Source organism: Mchenga conophoros, linkage group LG7, assembly GCF_057382185.1.
Source record: "Mchenga conophoros isolate Kocher_MC1m ecotype Shallow Benthic linkage group LG7, M_conophoros_male_GT1.1, whole genome shotgun sequence".
NCBI classification, from domain to species: domain Eukaryota; kingdom Metazoa; phylum Chordata; class Actinopteri; order Cichliformes; family Cichlidae; genus Mchenga; species Mchenga conophoros.
The window spans coordinates 31730429-31755387 of record NC_140532.1 but is presented as its reverse complement, the minus strand read 5'-3'; the positions used below and the strand labels follow the sequence as shown (position 1 = coordinate 31755387).

The 24959-nt window shown below is 39.0% G+C and overlaps 1 protein-coding gene across 2 annotated transcripts in view; it reads right to left on the bottom strand.

The window, feature by feature from the left end:
* Positions 1 to 24959, bottom strand: part of dcc (DCC netrin 1 receptor) — a 350643-nt gene that overhangs the window by 45343 nt on the left and 280341 nt on the right. For both annotated transcript variants that reach the window (XM_085278885.1, XM_085278887.1), the window contains exons 22-25: positions 19360 to 19425; positions 10612 to 10774; positions 9133 to 9356; positions 8690 to 8806 (exon numbers count right to left, since the gene is read on the bottom strand). In XM_085278885.1, the coding sequence (XP_085135011.1) occupies positions 8690 to 8806; positions 9133 to 9356; positions 10612 to 10774; positions 19360 to 19425 (570 nt within the window). The remainder of the gene's footprint in view (positions 1 to 8689; positions 8807 to 9132; positions 9357 to 10611; positions 10775 to 19359; positions 19426 to 24959) is intronic.

Sequence of the window (24959 nt, the reverse complement as noted above, 5' to 3'; positions counted from 1 at the left end):
GGCGGACTTGCTGAGTTTCAGTCAGTGTAAAAAAAACCACGGATGGTAAATTACACAGATTCATAAAATATTGAATCAAATGTACTTTTTTCATTACTTTTAATACAGAGTTCTCTTTACCCTCTCAAAGTTATTGGGCGGTGTGCAGGACTTTGCCCAACCAATCTCCGTGTGATTTGTGTTCAACAAGTCCCTGAGGGGGTGTTCTGTGTGGAGCGTTCGGCTCATTGCTACAGACTACTCAGTCCTTGTGCAACCAAAAGGAGAGCTTGGTATACACTAGGGGCAGACTAGTTCCCAGACAGAGCTGGACATCATCCCTTCACCATGTGTTAAAGATTTTCTGTGTGGAGCTTTCTGATCTGGTGACCTCAGGTGACCTGGCCCTGTTGGCTTTATCAAGTTGTACACTTCCTGCAGGCCAAAATGCCCACTCATGGTTGGGAATGAAGTGCTTCCCAAGTCTTGCTGGTCTTTTTTTTTTTTTTTACAAATAATGGGGAAGTGTATGGGTACCAGTATATTGTTGTAAGGATAAGAGAGAATACAAGCAGCAGAGATGAGCTTCCTCTGAAGAGGTCCTGAGCGCAGCCTTAAAAGAAGAAGCTTCTGTGGAAGAGTTATACAGTCTTATTGCCACCGGCACAAAGGATTTACTGTGGCGGTCAGTTCTGCATTTCGGGGCAATGAGTTTTTTGCTGCTTTGGTGTATGCAGACAACTTTTTATGAACATTCAGATACAGTTTTCACCGCTGTCAACAACGAGTATCTGGTGTAGTTACACAAAACACAAATCTTATATCAGTGTCGTAAGATTAAGGCAAGAGAGGACTTTTTATCAGGATTAGGTAAACGTAGTGATCTTGGTTAAAATATCATATGGTTGTATATGACACGAGTTGGTATGTCTTTTATCTCGTGTCATTGGAACCTCAATTTGCTGAACATTTTGTTGAACAGAAGTCAGCGGGCCCCAGTTGGGCAAAGACTCGAAAAAAGATGATGAAGAAAGATTTATTGCAACTTAGATCTTGAAGGAGGTTGTAAGCCATCAAGGGAATGACTGCCTGGACTGAGAAGTCCTGAAGGCATGAGTAGAAGGATTGCTCCAAAGAATTTGCCAGCACGGGCAGGGCGGGGATTAGAGAGGAGGAAAAGGAGGGATGGTGGAGTTCCAACAGATCTAGGGCTTGCTGTCTGTGAGGCATGTTGGATATCTCAGGAAGCGCAAGGACCAAACTCTTGTGCTAGAAATTTGATTTAAATTAAAAGAATTTAAAAATGTCTTATTATGACTGCAGACAGGCTGCAGTAAACAAAGGAACCGTGTTAGCATTCAAACAAACTACAACCATGACTGAAAACTTTAGCAGGAAAGAAATAAATACAGAATAAAATCAGTGTCAGTGAACATCCAACTGACACGTTCATTATGAAGATAGCTGCAAACTGACAAATGCATTAGGGACATTTGCACATTAAATTAACAAAAAAGGCAATTTGACTGAAATTGTAAATAGCTTTTCAACACACTTTCGGTGTTTGTAATGTCATGCATGACAGTAGTGACTGCACTAGTAGACTTTTTATTTGCTTTGATTGCTTTTTATTTAATGGGGGAAATATTGAGAACATTTAAGTAAATTGTTTGTAATTGATTTGGTGGAACGTGCGTTATTCTTAAACCCCTGCAGGGTCCACACTGTTTCGCTCTTTGTTTATGTCTCTTGCATTTTGCTTAAGCTAAAGGAGCTCCAGGCTTCTTCGATATTTTTCTGTTTCATTTTTTTAAAACCCGGCTGTAACATCTCTGCTCTGCAGACGTCAGATGATCTCTACCTCTACCTGCTGTTTCTGTGTCTTTGTGTCTCCGGTCTGGCTTTCTTCTCTCACTCTCACAGTTTTCTATCAGTTTTATTTGGGTTTCATCTCAGTGTGCTTGTGTCATTGTTGATCAAACTTTTTATCCATTCTTGTCTCTGTTTTTGCTCAATATTTTTCTTTCTGTATGGTTTCTTTATCACTCCTTCTTTTTTATTTCTATTTAATGCCTTTGTGACTTTTACTTTGTTAATTTTACGTGACTTCATGTAACAGCATTTTTTTTATATCCTCTTATGCAAAATTCAGCATTTTGTGATCTCTATCTGTATTTCTGTCTCCTCTTATCTCTGGCCTCCTTCTCACCCTCTTACAAAACCTCCATAAACCTGTAGCTCCCCACCTCACTGCACCAAGCTCATCAATATTCTCCGCCAATAAGTGTATTGACCAGACTTGCTCATCTCTGGTCGTCCTGCTGCTGTAATGAAACCCTGACTCTGTTTAAATGAGCACACACACACACACCTCCTAAAGCTGCTGATCACAGCCCTGCCATTATCAATACTGTCTGATCGATGCTGGTATTGATGATGGTTTAGTGTAATAACCTCTGGGTTTCAAAGAGGAAGAAGCAGCTGGAGAAGAAAACTGGCCATCTGTCTCTTTTGACAGTTAGAATTCAATTTAAAAACCTTTATTGACATGTGTGTTTTTGTGCAGGATTTTCCATCCATCCATTTTCTAGCCCTGATTCAGTATTCAGGTCTGGGTTCCTTGGGGAACAGTCTAAGCAGAGCTCCCTTTTCTCACCCACCTCCTCCAGTTCCTATCTGCTGCACAACAAAGCCTTTCCAAGTCAGTCAGGAGACACGATCTGTTCAGCGTATCCTGGGTCTGCCCCGGGGTTTCCGACTGGTAAAACTGATACAAAACACCTGGGGTGCGTCCAGGAAGCATCCTGGGTCAGATGCCTGAACCACCTCAACTGTCTCGCTTTGATGTGGAGGAGCAGTAGTTATACTCTAAGCTCCACCTGAAAGTCTCAGCTCCTCAACTTAAGCCCTATTGGAAGTGTCCCCAAGAGCATCATGGACACAGTAAAAACAATTGTGACCACACCTTTTTTCACACCTTGGCTCGTGTGATTAGGTAGAGGATCAATAGGGGTCCATGATCCTCTTGGGAACATTCGCATATGGCTTAAAATCTGGGACTCTCCACCAGAATTCCTTTATAATTACACAGGAAAATGAGAAATAGATACAGTGATTTATTAAAATGTGTAAATATGTAAACACTGGTTCATGCTTTGAAACAGATGCATTTTTATGCTTGAATGATTGATATATCAAAGTGGCTCAAACGAAAAACACCGAGTGGACTGAACATCAGTGAAAAAGCAGCCGATACGCAAAGAAAATCTTCTGAAAGAAAATCATATCTCAAGACCACTTTCAAAAAAATCACAAGAAAGCCTGGTTCCTTGGAAGCAAAATATAAAGAAATGAAGGGTGGCTCAAGAGTTTTGCACAACACTGGAGATTTATTTTTAACTATATGCACTCAAATTTGAAGATAAAGAACTGTTAGCGTGGTTTTTGATATACTTTAGGTGTTTAGTGAATTAAATCCAACAAAAATATGCTGCCTATTTAAACAGATTACTAATTGTATTATAAACTATGACTGGAACGTCCACTTTCTAGTGTTTTTCAGTTCAGTATTGTCTTTAACTTCCCTCTCCAAAAACAAAAAATACCTTAAAGCTTTTCTATTTTTACAGAAAGAGAAACGGTATTTCTAAAAGATGCAGTGCCACAGCTTAGAACAGAGAAGTCTTTGACAGAACTTCCAAAAAACAATAAAATAAAAGGAAAATCTATGAAATGTGAAACATGACAGCAAATAAAAAAGATAGGAAGAGGGAAAAAATAGAATAGGAAACAGGTCTGAGTGTTGGCAGAGGAAGCCAGAGGGTTTTCCTGCTTTATGGTGACCCACATATCACAAACACCCACATTTATGTAAACTCACAGTCCTTGTCACATGCTAACAAGAATTATCACTTGGCCGCTGACTCACTCTCTCCAGAAATAACCACACAGCATTATAACCTGGATGCTACGCTTCACCTCAGTGACTCCAGTTTGTTACAACTGGGTTAAACAACAGCAGCAACTGCACATCAGAAGAAGAAGAAATAAAAGAGAGAAAAGAGGACACAAATCCTTCAAGACATGCAGCCAGACTGAGAGCAGGGTAATTACAATGTGAAACATTCTGCTCACTGATGTGACTGAAAACATATTCACTCCACAGAGAGAGAACACCGTAATTAGACAACCTGCTTCTGTGCACAAAACTGGTTCATAGACACAATTTGGTATCACAGAGATTCTGCAGATGTTCTGCATCAACCTCATGGTGAAAGGAAACAGTTTTATACAAACAGCTGTTTAAAATCAAGTGCCTACACTATGAACTCCACCCACAGTGCGATGGGTGCTGGGACAGGAGGAGGTGTCACTGCGATTCTGGAAGTGGGACAGAGTTGGTGCGAGGATGAGCCGACGAGGGTGATGCACATCAAACAGAATTTGACATAGTCTTAGACGGCTTTAGAGACTTCACAAGTGCTACAGTTAAAAGGTGTCTTATGGAAATGACAGGAGACTGGTGTAATTAAGGACTGCAAGAGCTTCAAAAGGGGTATGATAAAAATGAAGGGACATGACATGTCTGAAGAAATACTGGAGGAGATGACTTGGACTGACCCTTTAAACCAGAGTTAACATTCTTCTAATGGCGTTAAATGGTTTAAGTAAAGGATTTTAATCCTGACCGTCAGTTTGTACTTTCCTAAATCATGTAACAAGAGGTAATCATTTGGGTGGGTTTTTTTAGTGGCAAGACCGGGGCATTACAGTGACTTTATGTTTCTATTAAGATCTCAGCCTTGGCTAAGCCATCAGCTGTGTGCTGTTTGAAGGGATGGTGTTTGACATAGGTCTGTTTCATGTTTGTGAGTGCTGGTTGTGTTGGCTTACTGTAACCTACATTTTGGGTTATGACCATAACTTTTGTGTTTTAGGGAACTGCTGACACAGTCAGTCAGTCAGTGATAGCTGACAGACATTTCTAGGCATCAATGAAAGTCACTGATTTTGTTTGGGATGTTGGTCCCTCACTGTTGGGCTAGAGCCTATTCTAGCTTTCATAGAGCAGGAGCTGGGGTACAGTCTGGACAGGCTGCCAATGTATCGCAGACCCTCTCCAAATACTCAAATATTAGATAATATTATAATATTAAAAAAGATGGTAATATCAATAATGTGAAACTGCTGATGTCACGGTGGCCATGCTCCTTTTATCCACAGTCTTCTCTGAGAGGAACAGGGCCTTACGCTATGAACTGAAAAGCTTCTACAAGGTGCTACCAACTTGTTGTTTTTTTCCATGAGAATTATGATGAGTTAGAGTACTTAAGTCAAAGAATCATTTCTAAAACTGCAAATCTGCCAAATTACACAGCAGTGATCACTAGAGACCTCTTTGCAGAATGTGCCTTTAAATGAAGTATTTTAATATCGAAAACAGCCAGTTCTGATACAGGGAATAACACCCTAAAGAGGTATAGCCAAATTATCTTTGAGATACGATGATATCTGGAGAAAAACAGTAGTGAATGAGATAGAAAACTCAGTTTGTATCAAACTCCAGCTATTCTTTCTACACTGATGACTCACTGTTACAGACTAATGCTTTAAATTCATCCAAACAGAGTGCAGAATTTAGGGGTCTGTTTTTAGATAGTGTGGTATGCATTACAATAAACGTCTTTAAAATTAAAGTTGTGCTGACCAGCCAACCGTAAACTGCTGTTTAACTTCACCAGACTCCATTAGGTGGTTGTAGAACACGGAATTTAATGGCTCAGTACTCATTAATCAGTGTGAGTGACAAAGAAAAGTACAAATGCAATCATGTCTTTGGTAAAACTTTTACAGTCACAGCCGTGTTGACTGGCTGAAGCTGCTCTTGTGTCTGATGTGAAACCCCTCATGTGATCTGATCAGAGCCACTGCTGGAGTCGCACACTGTAAACCGAATCTTTGAGGTTTCACAGCAACATTCCTTTTTTCCCGCTTCATCTTGCCAACTCTCTTCCAGTTTTTCGCTGCTTGCCTCTCCTTCCTCATTTTGTCTTTCCCAGGCTCATCCCCTCGTCACTGGCGTGTCCTCAGATCTCCCCTCCACTCTGTCCTCTGAGTCGTTCTGAGGGAATGAACAGGCTAATTATCAGTGTGAGAAAGTTGGTGCAAGTGTCAACGCCTCTCTCTTCAACTTTGCTTTTGCCTGAAAGACTTTTTACATCTAAACCTCCCAAAGAAAGTTGGAAAGTCAAAGAAAGATGAACTCTCTGACTATCATCATCATCATCATCATCATCATCACCCTAAGGCAACTGGCCACTGGAGACATCATCTGGAGGTACCATGTGAAAGCTCAAGCACCAATAGCAAGAGCAATGACGTATATTGAGCATAATGTAAAATACGCTCAGTTCAGTATGCTCCCAAGTTAATCTGAGAAACTGCAGAGCTCTTTAATTATATGTGATTTTGAAATTTTCAGTCACAGATTTTACATCAAATGTGATGATATCTCACTAGCTTTAGACAGAAATAAGAATGCATGTGTGAGCTTCACCAATTTTCAGGAAAGTGATTTTCCATATTTTTCCTGATGTTTAAAATAACAACTGTTATTTAACCCGTAACCTTGAGAAATGAAGAACAATTACTACCTCAGATAATGTAGGCTAGCTAACTGATGTTTATCCACTCATTGCTAGTTTCAGGTTAACTGAAGCTGGTCACTTTACTGTGGTGCAGTAAAGTCACCCTACACAAATTAGACATTACTGACTACCTGAGTTGCTTTGGAGAAAAGGTCACTGACTGAGTGGTCACTGGGTTTGTGTGTTAGCGTTCTACATTTTCCCAGCAACTATGAACAAATTCAGTGCTGTTCTGTATGTACTATTTCACAACTACCAGCCACTCTGACTGAAAATTAAGTGTCTGGAAATAATGGCATCAAAACCAAGTAATAGTGTCAAAATTCCCATATTCTTAGTAGAAGCACAGAAGCTTTATTATAATAAAATAATGGCTATATTGTCAGGTTTCAAGGGCGAACTCCATGAACCATAAACAAATTGTAGCTAGATAAGGTGGATAAGGACTAAAGCACCACGAGGTAGAACAAACCTGACCCCACCATCAGAAGATAAATGAATTTATAGGTGACCCAATTTGGTAAACTTAGAGCTGAACCACTTCTCAGGAAAGGAGGAGGCTAAAAGTTTGTGTTGCCCAAGACATGCAAAAGTTTCACACTGGATGATGACAATCAATTTACCGATGGATCCGAGTCAGAGCTTAGTTGCAACAAGAGAGAGGATTTTGTAACGCTTTCCATCAAATCCAGTACTTGGGGGATTTTTTTAGTCCATAAAATAATTGATATTAATAATAATCACTCATTGCACATCACCAATGAACAGAAAGTAACCAAAGCATCAGGGCTTTTGCAGTTGTGTGAATAAGTGCATATAAAATCTCTGATGGACTACTAACCTAGAAAAAAGCAACCAAAAAGAATAGAAAACTGTGCAATAAAGAAAAAGAGTCCCGCATGGATCTCAAACTCATGTCTCCTGGGTAAAAGTCATCTTAATTATGCCACTACCATCCCTCCATCCTCCTTAAAAGGAATTTAGTCGCTGTTTCAAAGATCAAACACTCTTAGTTTGACTGTGAAAATCAGGCCATCATAGCTGAACTACAGAACGGCAATGATATGCAGAAGAAGAGAACTATTTGGAAGAAGAGAGAAAAGGAATAGACGTCAGACCAGTGGAAATCAGGGCTTTGATGTCATAGGAACTTTGGTTTTATGTGTTTGTGAGATGTAGTAAAGGAGGTTCCTGCTGTGAAGCATATGGTGATACAATGCTCACACCATCCCTGGGAACACTGTTTGTTTTCAGCAGGACAATGAGCCGCAACAAACCTCCAGGCTGCGAGGGCTGCATGACCAAGAAGGAGAGCGATCGAGAGGCAAAGAGCTCTAAACAATCATGATAAATAGAAGAGCTTAAATGATTGTGAATCCACTGCAAAAGTGTCTTAAACCCACAGTTTTCCAGATGTCTACTGGAGGGCGACTCCTGTGTTTGGAAAACACACTTTGGGCTATTAAGAATTCTGATAGAAAATAACTCTCAGCTCTGGTGCTCTCTGACCTCAATAAACACTTTTGTGATGAGTGTGTGTTCCCAACCACTAGTTATGAGTCTTATTGAAGAAAACACAAAGTTTATTTTGTAAATTAAGGTCCTAATTAAAGTAAAAAATGAGAATAAAGCATGGTATAAAAAAGCCTCAGATGAGGCTGAGATGCATTTGAAGCTTTACAACAAACCAGGGGGTGCTCCCCCAGAAGCTACGTTCATTATTTATATACAGTCTGTGATTCCAACAATTCAATTAGACTAATTGGATGAACTGAACTGGACCTTTAGTGCTTTATGGAGCATCCTTAATGCAATTATCTGACAAATAAAATGGTTGAGCAGACTGTCCGAGAAGTTTAGTATTTTATTAGCAACATATGTGTTTCACCTGTGCAGTTATTAGGATCCAGCTTGCTAACCAAGTTATCATTTCTAGCTATAAAAAACAAAACAAACAAACAAACACACCCATGTCAGAGGCCAAAATGCTTCAAAATAGTACTTCATATATGAAAGCTTAGCTTCACAGTAGCAATATCCATATATTCTGTTGCGTTACTTACGTGTGTTGCTCGGCTGCGAGTCCATGGGAATCATCATTTTGCTTCGAGTTCCTCTCCTGGCAGCCAGAGAACGCTCCAAAGTAGAGATACTGCTGGAAACCTCATCAGCATCTGCTCCTGGAACATCACAATCAAAACCCAATCAGGGATTCAGACATCTTCATTTCCTTGGATTAGGATTTAGGTTTAGCGTTCCATTTTCCACTTGGAAAAGATCTTTATTTGATACTTTTGTGTTCTTATCATTATTAATTAGGCCTGTTTACACAGCTAATTAAACCAAGATTCATAACCCATTTATCTTAAACGTAATGATGTAAAATAAAGAGAAACTATAAGATTAAATCTAATTAAACACATAAAAAATATAAGTGTAACTAAATGAAGCTTTGCTATACACATTATATACTAAATTGATTGGTAAATGAGAATCAGTACTGTACCTGAATGGCTGCTTTTGCTCCCCATCTGGCTCTCTGATTGGCTGTGTGCCACCTGGGGGAGGTCCTGGCAAGACTGGATTGGTGAATCGTGGCCAGACGGTGCGATGCTGGGAGCTTTCTCCATGTTCTTCATCTCCATCTCCTCGTGGTGGATCCAGAGGTCCGGAGGCCGCAGGTCCTTCTGGCTGCCCTTCCTCTTACTGGCACTGTGACTTGCTCTCTTCCTGCACAGAGGATGAGAAACGCACCGGGGAGGAGGGTCAGGAGAAGAAAACACTCCATCCATCATCGTTTATTTCCACTAAATGAAAGCACTGTGGGGTGGAGAGGGCTGTGAATTCTCCACCTGTAGCTGTACTCAAATCTGATCATCTGGATCATAAAACAGTATGAATTCAAATGAAATTTGGCATAATGTCTTGAACTGCCTCGAACTCTTGAAGATTATGAAACAAGATTATGCTCACTGAAATGTGGAGAGGAGAATTATGAAATTATACTGACATTATAAATGGGATTATACAGAAACTCTCTGAACCAGAGCATCATTTCTACTTGTATCTGTATTTTTGAGGAGTTTTCCTGTGTTTCAAATCATTAAAGATGTTTTGTTGTTTTGTTTTTTAATTTGCAGGATGTTGAGCTCTCATAGCCACCATATGATGTCATGAACAGGATTACAATAAAGGTGGATTGAAGGTAGGAAGATGAAATTAATCCACTTTATTAGTGGATTATATGATACCAAGTGTAATTTCATGAACTATATAAATAATCATTTTGACTAAAACTGAGAAAAATACTAAAAACTGCAATTTCATGAACACAAACTAGACTGAAACTGTTCATCCATTCATTATTTCTTGCTTATCTGAAGTTCTGCCTCTGTAGCAGTGGGCTAAACAGGGTATTCTTCTCCCAAGCAATCTTGGTGCCTGCAGTGGTTGACCATCGCTGATGCACCCACAATGAAAGACATATTGATTTGGAGAATGGAAATGCACTGAAGATGCACTGGGAACACAGTTGCGGCTTTTCTGTCGCATTTCTTACAAATCGGTTCAAGGAGGCTAGAAGTCGAGTTTAAAGGCATAATTGCCATTCCTGCTGTTACAAAAGTCATCTGCGTGAGTTGACTTCTAACAGGTGGTTTTGAAAGAGTAAATAAAACCTCTTGAGTGTGTTTATAAAAAGAAAACCATGACAAAACAAACTACAATGAAATAACGTTAAAACCTGATGAACTGACATTTCCTGGGATGATAAAGTCTACATGCAGAGATCTAACTGAGGTTTTTGCTGGCTGGGTTATTTGTGATTTGGTACATATATTCAGACCTGTGTGAGCTGGCAGGGACATTAATTTCAGAGTAAATCTCTGTGAGAAAAAACAAGACATGCAGGGCAGCTCATTAACCATCTGCCTCATTACAGTGACAGCCGTTTATTGCCATCACACAGATGAATGAAACATCTTACTTCCTCTGCTGGGCGGAGGTGCGCCGTGTGCAGATGAGGGCCACGATGACAACCACGACCACGGTGACGGCTCCCACAGAAACCACAATGATGACCAGGAGGTTGCTGTTCTTCTGAGGGGTGACGCTGCCGTGAGGGGGACGCATCTGACCAATTGGAGACTCTGGAATAAATACAAGAAGAGAGGCAGAAGTTAGAAACATGAATAAATGCACACTGAAATCTGTATATTCAAAATGAATATACTAAAATGACATCAGTTTATAAAGTTTATGCCATTTTTACTGTGAATTCATTATGTATAACAAACATTTTCCTGAAACCTTCACCTAAAATGCTTGATATAGCCAACATTACAACAATAAATTATATATACTGTAATATCTCAGGCAAATTGTTAATGCTTTTTCTTTTGCTCATTAGATCTTTTAAACTAACTAAATTTCACCATAAAAAGAAAAGACAAAAATTGTTTCATACATTTTGATGATTGCTGATGACACAGTTATATTCAATTCAGTTGATTTATATAAACCCACAATAACAGCTGCCTCAAGGTGCTTAAATATGAAGAAAAAAAAGTTTTCACAGAACTCTATGAAATCCCATGAAAAGCACAGTCACTGCTTCCATAAGGTTGGGGTAACAGTCAGGTGCTGCTAATCAAATGCATTAACTGATCACCAGCAAGTCTCAGCACCTATATAAATTCAGACGTTTTGTCAGTTTGCTGGTCAGGAGCATTCAGGTGTGTGTTAGAGAAGCAATAATTGCTCTATTCAGAGAAGGTTCATTTGACGTCCATCATTCTCCAATGAGAAAGATTATTTACAATTTAATTCAATTCAATTTAATTCAACCTAAGGTCACATGGTGACAGTATATTTAGAAAGACACTGAGTACGACTTGTCTGGAAGGCTTACGAGGAGAACGCGTTTCTTAGCTGAGGAGAAGATGGCAGCACAGCGTAGGTTTGTAAGGTTTGAATAAAGCACAAGATTTCTGGAGGAATGTGCTTTGGCAGACGAGCCCAAAGTGGAGACGTTTGCCTCAATGAACTGAAGCAACGTTGTGAAGAAGACTGATCCACAATTACTCCGCAACAATGTGAGAGACTAATAAAGCCATAAAGAAATCATTTAATCATTTAACTTTTTCTATTCAAAGAAGATTGAATTTTACTGAAATTTAACCCTTGTATGGTGTTCGGGTCTGTGAGACCCGTGTTCAGTTTTTTTCAAAAGAAAAATTAAACAATTAATTATTTTTTCACGTGTAAATGTGTTGTGTCTTTCCACTCACTCCACTTGATTATAACTGATTTATTTATAACATTTTATATAAAAGAAAAACGAGAAGCACATTAATTCATAAATGTGATCTATCAAAGGTAAAGGGAAAAAATTAACCATGTTTGCTGTTCATATGTCTTGTAATTGGGATGAAGTAAACATCTGTTGAGTAATTTAACATAAAATTGTTTGATAGTGTTAATTTGGAAAGCCAAAACTCTAGCGGGTCCACCAGACCCATGAACACTGGCTGAGTAACAAAAATACGAACACCACACAAGGGTTAAATTTGGTTTTACCTTTTTCATAATATCATGTGGAAAGCAGAACAGGAAGGGTAACACTACTATAAGTTGATATACCGAATCAAATTTTAGGCAAATTGCTATATTTAACTGCTTCACAGTCACATTTTTATATCTGTCTTAGTTGTGCAACCAATATATGTTATTCCACGATACCCAAAATTGAGACAAAGGAAAAAGAAGAAGTGGTTTGACTGGACTGAAAACGCAAAGCTGCTGCTGTTGCTGCTTTACCGATCAATACACAGTGTGTGTATGAGTGTACGACAGGTGTAAAGGGAAAGAGGGGAATTGATGACACGCTCTGTCATTCATTAACTCGACCTTGGCGCAGAGAGAGGGAGAAAATAGGAAACACATAAGGGGCATGAAGTCCAAATGCAGAGGCGAGGGAAGTGTGTTAAAGAGGGAGGAGCTGGAGAGGTGGAAAAAGGAAAGGAAAGGAAAACATAGGAATGGAGAGACAATAAAATGACTGAGAGGGGAGAGAGAATGAAAGAAAAAGAAAGGGAGAAGATGGATGAACAAAATATCAAGAGAAGTGTGTACATATGAGACAAAGAGAAACACAAAGGAAAAGAGATAGCAGGACACTTTTCCTCTTTCACCTTCTCTCTCCATTTGCTTGTCTCTCTCAATGAAAACCACAATCCATCAAAGCTTACGGCCACAGCACAGAAGCCACAACACCACCTTCTTTTCCTTTTTAAAGTACAATTTCATCATCTTTCTTCCTTTTTTTTCTTTTTAAATTCTTTATTTAATTTCAGAATTCTGAGTTTTAGCTGATGCAGTTTCTGCTTTCATTGTTTTGCGAGAGCAAAGGTTATGGGGTAATTAAAATATACTAAGTTCAACCTTTGATGTCACCAGAAAAAGTGATGACAGTTCAACTTCTTTTTTGAACAAAGCGTCAACCTTCAGGTCTGAAAACTGCAGATCTTCGAGTGGCCACGTGACGCTGGTTCCAAAAGCGAGTCACTCATCACAGCCTCTCATGTTAAAATGCTTAGTTTCATGGATGGATAAAAGCACGCACATTTTTATGGACAGTATTGACCTTTATAACAGCTGTACAATCGTGCTGTACAGAGGGCAATAGCGAATTCATGTGTAGTGTTTGCGCCTTTTAGAGTATTTTAATCGATCTGCCTGCCAAATATAATGTTTTCCTGTGTGGTGCAGGCCATCAAGGAAGATTATGCTTCAATTTTTATGAGTAAAATTGTAGAATTTCTACTGTCTACCACAAACATGTATTAGACGCTTGCTAGCATTAAGTGATAGATTAGTGCTTGATTTTATTATCCACACGTGGTCACATCTGGCTCCTAAAATCAAATGTGGTGGCTGCAGAAATGCTAACGTTGAGGATTCAAAACGTAAAGTCCAGAAACCAATGGTTAATGTCATGGTTACATTCATGGATTATATACAGGCAGCGTAATCTCAATCCTTTACTGACCAGGATCTGCCTCTATGGTAAGAAAATAGGTATGCTTGTGGAAAGTCTTACCTTCTAGCGTTTTGTGTGAAAAATGTGCATTTAAGTCCAAACCAAGAAGTTCTGGTGATTAAAACTAACTAAAAACAACATCTGAAAATAAAAAGTCCAAAAGATCAAATGAAAAAATAGCAGACCTACAAAGTCCTGAAAGTCCTGTGATTGATGACACTACCTTCACCTCACCTACACTGTGCACACGTTGATTGCTTTGAATTTTTCCCCACTGGTTAAAAATGATCACAGTTGTTCACAAGTGACAAGTTAAACATGTGAAAGTGAAGGTAAAAATGATTTAAATCAAGTCAATCATCACCTGTTAATCAGCATTTCCTTTTTGTGCAGCGGTGGTACAGTTCTGTTTCTTTAGCACTTATCCACTCACTTCAGATGAACTCAGCGACCATAAAATGGAGAGAACTCAGCTAATTAGGTCTGATTTACACCTCAGAATGTCACATAATTAAATTCATGCTACTCTAGCATGAAAAACAGAACTGAAATCAGTAGGAGTCACTTGCTAACTTAAAATATTTTATAGCTCCTGGGCGTACAAAGATGTTTATATTGTGGGAACAAGTTGGCTAAACTTCAGGTAACTTTCAGGTCTTTTCCTGTTATGCTAATGCATTCGCCAGTTACTTGGTTAAACACTCGTTCCCACAAGCTGGATAAATATTTAAAACAATTGTTCCCACAAGTTAAACAAAGAACAAAATACTTGTTCCAACAATATGAACATGTTGTTCCCGCAAGATAAGCAATTTAGTTCGACCAAGAGATAAAACATCTTTTTCCACAAGTTCCTTCAATATAATGAAATTTTTCTCACAAGAGAAACAACTTGTTCAATGACATGCCCGTGAGAAAAATACCTTGATCCCACAAGTTAAATAACTTGTGTGCATTGTATCACTGCATATACATGTAGCTATATAGCTACATGACAGAACAGATTAGTTTGTACAGAATTGTCACGATCCTGGGTCTTATGACCCAGTGTTTTGAGTTTTAGTTCATTTTGATGTTTATAGTGTATGTTTAAGCTTATTAAGTTTCCTATGTTCATTTGCTTATTAGTTCCCCCTTGTGTTTTCAACCCCTGTGAAGTCTCCCTTGCCCTTCGTGTGTTTCATGTCTGTGTGTCTTATGTTGTCAGGTCTGCGTCTCATTGTATTTCCTGTTTTATTTTGAAGGGGTCCTGTGTTTCTATGTTCAATGTTTTTAGTGTTACTCTCTCCTTGTGACGTCGTTATGTTCATGTGTGTCAGCTGTTTCTCCATGTGTTCCCATTTCCCTCATTATCCTCCTGTGTGTATTTAGTCCGTGTGCTTTCAGTCATTCTTTGTCAGGTCGTCTGCTCGTCCATGTCACTACTTCAGGAATCTATGTCAGTTCACCATGTTTAAGGTTTTTTCATGTTTAGTTTTAGTTCACCCAGTTTGGGTTATTGTTTAGTTTCACCAATGCCCTTTTGCTAGCCTCAATAAACGGCTTGTTTTTTGTTAAATCCACGCCATGTTCAGTTTTTGGAGTCTGCGTTTTGGGTCCTTTTGTCAACACATACAGTCTGCCCTCGCCGGACTGTGACAAGAATACCATTAATGTTTTTCTTGTTCCTATTTATACATTAAGGAAAACTTGTACAGGAGGTTTAAAACTCTTGATGTTTTATGTACAGGACTGTGTCATCTGATGTTAACTAAAGGTAACCGTGGAGACAAAAATTTGATTTTAGTTAGTCGAATGGTAGTCTTCTGCTCATCCGCTTATTGGCACCTTGTTAAATTTCATCTTAAAAAAGCTTTTTAGATTAAGAAAGGTCGTGGCAAAAATGTCTTTCATCAAATTAATATTTGTTTTTACAATAAATTACAGTTTTATTGAGTATAAAGTAGAAAAAGAGTCCGTAATTTTAAATAACAAAAAGATGCAACAATAGCAGCAACTGACAGGAAGTCAAAACTGACCCGTGAGCAAAATGTATGTTACTGATGATAACAAGAGTAGTAACAACCTCTACTGAGATGCCCTTCAGCAAAGTAGCACAGGCCCAGAAGCTCAGAGAAACTGTGTAGAATAAATCACAAACTCTCGCCAGCTGAGTCAGTTTAAAGCCACAACAACACCAACAAATCAACACAAGGGCGACGGAGAGCACAGAAATCCTTGCAAAGCCCAGAAATCCAGCAGGGAAGCGAAACTGAGCAGTTACAAAGATGACAATGCAAACAAAGACATCAAAATGCAGCGTGATTCCGACTAATTTTATTTTATAGCTTATAGTTTATTCTTTATAGACTGGAGCATAAAGCACTGTAGCACCAAAGGGACAAATCAAAGACAAGGTCCACCCCAGGGGGAAAAAATCTCTGTGGAGAAACCAGAGTATACACATCAATGAGGCTTTAATCTGAACATCACTGTCAGTCACAATGACATCATACTGGATAACATTTTGTCCTACTTTTACTATGTTCCTGCAACTGTTCATGAACAAGCAGGTTTTTTTTTCATTTGTTAAGTTTTAAAATCCAATAAATGAGTATTAAAAAACTTCAGAGAAACAACTCAGCGCTGTCCTTAATACCAGCAGAGAGATAAACTCAATACTATCATACAGTCCAATTATGTGCACAACATTATTACTGAAGCCTCCTTAGTATTTAATTAAGGGTTGATGTTAATGTAAAACCTGCATCACGTGGACGGTTCTTTTGGAGGCTCCTATGGAAACCACATGCTGTAAATAAACTGCAACATCTCAGCAGTTAATGGATTGACCTTATACAAAGACATGAACAGAAATAACTTTGCGTGGGGCACAATCCACATTACAAATCTTTTTATCCAATACTTTGGTTTATACAGCTGCAAATCCAACACTTTTGCCAACAATTTGATGTGTTTAGTTTTTCAGTATTGTCATCATATTAGCAAATATGTTAATCTCTCAGTTTAGGAATATAAACTTAATATGCATAATGTATAATATGCTTAATGTGCTTTCCATTAATGTATAAACATGAAAGCCATTTTTTCTGACCAGCAGAGAGAAAATGTCTGAACATTTCTGAGCTACTTAAGTGAAGCTACAGGGGGTTATAAAAGACGAAGAAGTTAATGTTTTTGATTAAAACTCTTGAGATGTTGTTTCCCTTTACTTAAAACTGAGATATTTTTAACTTTAATAGCTTGGCGCTGTGAGTGGAGAGGTATGGACCTCTCACAACAACTGCCAGCATCTACTTCCCAAGAGATATGAAGAGAAAACTGAGGAACTTTAGTGAATGAGTGGCAGTGCTGAAGGTCTTTGCTCGGTTGAGGCAAGAACATCAGACGGGATCGGTTCACCTCTGCACAGAAGCCGTCAGACCTACAGAGCTGTGGCACAATGAAACCAATCTGAGGTGACTCTTCTCAAGCTCATTTTTCAAGTGAGAGGAAGCTCTGCGACATAAACGACGACACCGAGTTAAAGATGAAATACCGTTGAGCTGATGAACGAGGCTGCGACCTGCCTGACCCGCAATAAAGCCAGAGGGGAACGGAGGTCAAAGAGGACAGATTTATGATCTCCTCCGGGAGCAGCAGCAGCAACTGCGCTGACAAAATGTCAGAGTCCATCTTCAGATATACACAAGCACACACGCTGCCCGACAGTGCTCCAGTGAGACCAGATATAGACCCTGACCTCTGACCTACCAGCGGAAGAGGAGTAACAGTCTTTCTCCAGCAGAAACGGGAGCGGACAGTTATGATTATGACCATGGTTTATATCATCAGCCAATGCTTTAGCTTTTATAGTGGTTTCAGCATTATTAGCTGCAATAGTAGTGTAGTTTACAGCAAATATAGTATTTTTATATGCATCAGTAGAAGTGGCGTTAACTATGCAGTTTGCATGAGTACATTCACTTTAGACATAATTATTGTTCTTGGTATGAGTATAAGTCACCTTGTATTAAACATAATGATTGTGTGCAGTAGGGAAAAAAATCTCTCTGTGTGTTTAATTTCAAACAATAGTTGACCAAGCAGCACAAAACCCTGAAAAGATGATTTTGACTTCCAGCATTCACCTCTCCTGTCATGCACAGCTGCTACTACACAGATGCTGGATTAGCCGGGTCTAAATGCTCTCCGGTGGAGTCCAAACTCTCCCAGGGGTTTTAAAAGTGGTATTTAAAGTGGTTTAAACATGGCGAGCTGGGCTGAACCAGACTGTCCCGCTGATTTTAACAGTAGTACATTTGTAAGGTTGCCAAAACTCAGACGTCTGGTGTGTAAAGTACACTTTTGTACTTAACATCAAGCCCCACATTCTGTGACCGGCCCTGCTGCATATTGCGCTCTCCTGGTATGTGTGGAACAGATGGATTACTTTTGCTTCCAAACGCAGTGTCCTCACAACAACATAAAAAAATCCCCACCTTTTCAGCGTAAGCATTCGTATTTTAATATAGCTAATTTTGAAATAAAGCTTTTCTATCAACATCAACATGCTCGTTTTCACTGCTGAGGTCCTAATTTTGCAACAACATAGCTATCTGACAAAATCAGTGTTGTCTTTGCTATTCTATTATTTTGGCCTGAGTTATTTACAGACCGTCTTTTAACCCCTTGGCAACCTCCAGTCGCTATGGACAAATGTATGTTCTTTGATCGGCTAGCGATCTGTTGCTGAAGTTTGTGGCCTGCCGCTGAGGAATCGGTCACAAAACAGGTGCTTCACCAGAGAATTCCTTGTGTTTGCTTTGGTCTTTAGCAGAATGCTAGACGGAAGATGTCAACATGTTCTTGAACACTGACTATTGCTGAGTATTACTCGAAAAGTGCAAATCAAGCTACCACTGCAACCATGATAGTGTTCACGAGAGCTAAATTCAATGTTTCAAATACAAATGTTCTTTTGTTCCTGTTTGCACGTTTCACAGTTCTGCTAGGTGAGGAGTAGGAGAACTTTCTGGGGAAAGAAAAAACCACGACAGGATGAAAATATTAATTATATCATTAACAATATTAGAAGTACAGACAAACAGCTGTATTCCATATTAGAGTGTTAGAGCCACGGAATATAAATAATTCATATGTTTAATATTGTTAGTTGTACTGTTTTTAATTAGAAATGAAAGGCAACTATCCTTTCTTCTCTATGTCAAATCAGTCCAATAACGCTGCTGTTGTTGTCATTATATTAAAAACTACAAGCTGAAGATTTATATGCCACCCCACTCTTTTAATCCTGTTTGTCCATAAAGATGATTATTTTCCTCCACTTTATAGAAACACTGATTGATGGCGAGATAGTGAATCTAATTAAATTTTCCTGCCACGGGCGATGCGACGGCGAACATGAAGCGATGCTCACCGACTGTAAATCAGCAAGCTGGAGCTCCTTGTCAGGACAGAGCGACTTATTAAAGTAAGTTTAGACATGACTGAGTCGAGTGATTAGAGGAATCAGTTGAGCGGCTGTGATGAGCTGATGATGCTGCAAGAGTATCACAACAGACACGCACACACAGCCAGCTCAGCTCTCAGGAGATTCAGTCTCATTGTTGTATCGAGCAAAATAATGAACCTAAAAGTAATTCTGCTTTCTGACAGACTCAGCAGAAAATGCAGAAGATGAGTTTCTGTTACCGTTGATGCTGCTCCTGTCAATCGGGTTGGTGTCAGGCGGCCAGTAGGCGTGTTCTCCTCCTCGACCTGAAAGGCGAGAAAGAAGGAGTATCACTAAGGAAAAGGGATAAATGAAGAGAAAATGGGCTCAGAGTAATTTTGTGGATGGAACACCTGAATCTGACAGAGAGATTGCTCCCTTCTTAGGAAATAAATTGCCGTCTTAAGGCACATGTCATGTTGTACATGTGCTCTCTGTGTATGTGTGTGTGCAGTTTCTCCTAAGAGTGCATTTAGACCAAATCCTTAGGTTTTATCCACCCACCTGGATCCTGACACTGGATTGGATGTTTAGAATGGTTTCCATAGTAACGAAATACAGACAAATTGGAGATTGAAGTGGTTCAAAGCTGGATCATCAAAATGGCAAAGCCAGCAGCTTTAAATCACCCACTTAAACTTGATTTAAAGAGGTTTAGATTTTTGTTTTTGTGTTGTTTCTTTGTCTTTCAGAAGGTCCTTGTGTGTGTGTGTTCTTATTACTTTTGTGCTAACATGACAGATATTCTGAAATTGAGTTTAATTAACTAACACAAAGTAGATTTATACCTGAAGCCATTTTGTATTATAAACTTTTTGCTTTCTGGGTAAATAATGATGCTGCTATCTATGCTTGCCAGTTTACACTCTGAAACCTGGATTTATGCCCATTGCAGTTGGTGTTATGAAGGAGTGGCTAGAGAACTGTTCTGCTGGATTGTTTATTACCTACATATATTCATTAAGACCACGGCAAAAGTTATGGAAAGATATAAATACATTTTTTAACGGGCAGTTTGGTCCAGCTTAGAAGTAGTTAAGGTTCCAGGTACACAGACCAGTTGACTCGTCAGTGGTAATCACCCTTCACTAGGGATGTGTAAATATGTATTTCTCGACCAGCTGGTGAGTGTTTGCTTGCTCTTCCTGTATACGTCTCGGTCACAAAGAGGTATACACAGCTTGAAAAGCTCCTTGTGATTGTTTTGGTTGCTATCCAGACTTCTCTCCAATCATTTACCAAGTACTCACAAAGCAACAGTGAACCTGTGAAGAGTGTGACGCAAATGTAAAATGTTGACCTTTAAGTTCTTCAGTTCTGGTTTGTGTCACTATTTTTTTTAAAGTTGCACTTCCGGTGAGTATCTGCAGACAATTTGGAGTCTTTCATCGAAACTAAAGGTAACCAAGGCAATCTGCAAATGACCAAAGCAATTGCAAGGAGGTTCGGATGGTGCCAAGGGGTTGCCATTGTTAAAAAAATGACAGATATTTCTCAAGAAATTCCTTCTGAAAAATTTGAACAGGACACCATCTGCTCTTGAGAGCTGTGTGAATAAGTCCTGACTTTTGGAGTCATTCCAGATCTGGATCGAGGAATTTTTGGAATGATTATTTACCACTTCAATGTAGAACAAAATTCAAAAGACAATACTTGTCTTCACAAATATGCAGATAATTAAAAAAACAATTAACTGGGAGACACTGTCATAGCCAGTGAGACCAAATTCTTGCAATCTGGGATCCTTCTGAATTCGGGGAATCATGCATCTCAAATAACTGCATCAAACAACCTATCAAATCCACAAAAACGAGAGAATTTAACCTTCACTGGCTGATGCACTAAAAACTTCAGAAACAGCCAGCTAAAGACAGTTTATTGAGTTTCTGCCTCAAAGTTAAATAAATGTAGATGGTAATCCTGAACCCAGTCTTCTATGTGCAATAGTATTCACATTCTGAACTGCTTAGATAGAATCAAGACTTTAATTATGTGTAAGTTAGTGACAAAGATAATCTAACAGCATTTTATTTGTGTTTGGACACAGTCAGTTTCTCTGTTTATCAGTTACAAAGCCAATTCAGTCAGCTAAGTTTCACTAATGATGTGCTTATATCATCCAATTCTTTGTCTTATTTTTGTGTTGTTCTTCATATTATTATACTACATTGTGGGGAAAATATTTCAAAGACTAATTTGTCAAATAATCAACTGTTGTTTGAATATCTAGTAAAGGCTGAGCCAACAGGAACTTTTTAGTGTTGATGCCAATACTGATATTGACATACTGGCAGGCATTTCATGCCTTTCTATAGTTTCCTGGCTATTTCCTGGCAATCAGAGTAGGGCTCAACCCTAGCATTATTAACACTTGGAGCTAGCCTACTGTGCTCACTTGAAAACATTGACCACAGACATGATAAACAGACATTTTAGTATTCAGTTCAGTCTTTACCTTGCAAGCATTGTATAAGCAGACATTAATAATTTTAATTTTCTAATTAGATTTAATTTTTATGTTGACTTTTTGTTTTAATTCAGTTCAGTTTCAGTTAGTGTCCAGAGTGAATTTCAGTTTAGGTTTATTGTTTGAAAATGTTTCAGTGTTGGATTTAGTTGTTTTCTTTACAAAATTAATTAAAAAAATACAAATGTGTTTGACAGATATTTCCTCTGTATTTTAGTTTTATTGTGTCTGTTTTCCAAGTTCACTAAATAGTTTCGATTACTTTATTTTTTATGAAGTCCGGTTTTTATTTTTTACCTTAGTTTACTAAAATGTTTTGTTAATTTCAATTAACTATACTTAAAATAACCTTAAACATTAACCACCACAGCACAGGATGGTTGATTAGCATGATGCACTGGGCAATACAAATGGTATTCTGTGCATTCTGAGCTGCAGCAGTTTTAAAATCTCCAGTTACATCCCTATCAGTAATGTAATGAGAAGTCAGTGCTGGCATTTTGTGTACTGTTCCACAGAGTAGTTGGGATGTATAGACAAGGCCACAGATCATTATTTAAAATGAAAAAAACCTCCTGTCCTATCTTTGTTGCCGATGCTTGAGTCAGAAAATTTAAGATATTTTTGCTGAGGTAAGATATTTTTTATTCATAAAGTAAGAGTTTCTTTTCGGTATATGATTTTAGGTGTTGCTCCAAAGTGGATCTGGATGGAAGAAGTTGACTTAACAATACATTTATATGGGTTGCCTTTATAGTTTGCCTCATTTGCATGACCACTATATTGGTGAAAAACTTTTCTGAATAGTCATTTTTGTGTTTTACCCTAGTTTACAAAGCAGCAGGCGAGGCCAATATGTGAATGCAGAGCACTGAAGGAAAAACTTTAAAGAGGAAGTAGATCATCACACGGGCTGCCAGAGAAGACAGACTGGAAACTGATGAAAGAGATTTTCAAAACCTCAGCACTGTCGCTCCCATCAGGAAACTGAAGCTACAGACCCCCATATCTCAAATTCACTTAAAGTCACATTTTAAAAGCTGATTTCTTTCTCACGTACCATCGAGCAGCAGCAGCTGGGCTCACTTTCAGTTTGTTGAAATATAAAAATGTTGGAATTGTTTATGTTTTTCAATCTACCCAACCCAGTTTTCATTAAAGTAAGATTTTGAAATCTTTAATCAATTCTTTTTCTTCAGTCTGCCAGTGCGAGTGCATTTATGGCTGTGTGTGAGTGAAAGCGTGTAAATGTGTTTACAGAGCATAAGGTCCACAGAAACAGGGCCAGGCATCAATCTTCCCTCCTCCCCTGACAACACCTCTGATTTATATGGAGAGGGACCACAGAGTGTACATGTGCACATACCACATACACACAACTGTCAGTGACAAACAGCACCATTTAACACCCTGACACATGAGCTAAGTCCCAACGCCTAAAGCGCTTCGCTGCACTTAAGTCCAGATGCACTAAAAATTCCCAGGACAAAGAGGGTCTGAGGTCCGTTCTGTTTCTGTTACACTGAACTAAGTACTGGAAATCTGGTGAAAGTCAGACTGGAGGACAGCCCAGTCCATTAACCTACATCAGTTTATGGGCAACCCATCTAGGGTTAAGGATTTGTGTTTAACCACATACTAAACAGGCAAATATTCATAAACTAGAAGATTTTACCTTTTAAATAATAGCTCACACAATTTGGCATTTTGTTAAAATCCTTTCTAGTTCTAGCTGGAGAAAAATTCTGTAGAAAAGATACAGGGATACACAGAAGGTTCATGGATATACGAAGGAGGATATGTAGATGTGACACAGGAGGATACCATGGGTGGGTGAGGTGGAGGCAGGGGCCACCCCTAACAGGAGAAGCCGAAAGAAGGTTTAAGAACAACTGGGGACAATTCTATAAAAAGGGGTGAATGTTGACCAAACCTAAAACCATATGGATGTTATGTTAAGACATTAAACATGAACCTGGCTAATCTAGCAAACATGATTGGAACCAACTAAAAATATGCTCTCAGTCATCTAACAGTGGGTTGGCAACAACAGGTTATATGCAAAGAGCCAAATATTTGCATATAACCTGTTTTTGACTGAATGAAGTAATTTTATATGAGCTGTGAAATGAAGAAAAATCAAATTAAAAAAACTTTTCAATGAACATGAACAACGAATATAGACTACTGCATATCGAGTCTCAAAGCAGCAAGCTGTTAAAGCAGTAAATCCTAGCTCACACTCAGTGGTGGTTTATCTGTTCAGAAGTGCAAAAGTGATGCCGTTCTTTTTATCTATAACAACACACCATGGGAGCTCAGTCCTTGAAAATGGTGAACTGCCCTCTTCAGTTAAAGACAAACTCAAGAACCTCAAACTGGAGACCTCAGCCTTCATTGAATGATGTGACTCAGTGAACATAGTTGTTGTTCCAATGGGGGAAAGAGTGTATGGATGCCTACATGATGCCACTTTTAAAACAAATTATTACTTTGTTTTAAAAGGTGTTATGTAAATAAGTTTATTATTTATTATTCTTTGCTAGTTTCACTGTATAAATATGTCATGGTCCTGGGCCATGTGGGCCCAGTATTCTTAGTTTCTTGTTTTTTTTTTATTTCGTTCCTTATTTAGGCCATGTTTCCTGAGTTGTCCTGGTGTGTTGTTCCCTAAGTGTTTTCCCTTCGTGACTCTTACCCCCCGTGTGCCCCTCTGTGTATTTATGAGCCCTCGTCTCTCTTTGTGTTTATTCCATGTTTCCCCTGCCCGTTATGTCTATGTTCTTCCTGTGCTCTCTCTCTCCCCTCCTGTCTGAACCCCCGTGTACTTCCTGTTTTACTTTGTGACTCCCGCGCCTGTATACGTCATGTTATGTTCACCCCGCCCTGTCCCGTTATGATTATCAGTGTCACCTGTGTTCCCCATGTGCTCCCACTTCCCTCGTTAACCCTCTGTGTATTTATGTCTGCGTCTCCCTCAGTTCCGTGTCGCGTTCTCCCTCATGCTGTGTGGATCTCCGTGTCTCTCTGCGAGTGCTTAGTTTGTTGTTCCCAGTTTAGTTTTGTATTTCCTGCGATCTGCCTCTCCAGCATTAAAGCTGTGATTTTTGAGTTCATCCCCTGAGTCTGTGAGTTTTGCATTTTTGGGTCCTCATCCTGCCTGCCACACAGCGATCCATGACAAAATACACGCTCAGGCTAAAACAAAAAGCCAGAAAAATGTTAACATTGATACTTAAAAGTACAAAGGGTGGAAACCAGTGAGTGACATCACAATGGCTACATGCATGTACAGTCTGAGCCTCATCCTGAAAAGCTTATGAAGTCTCTGTC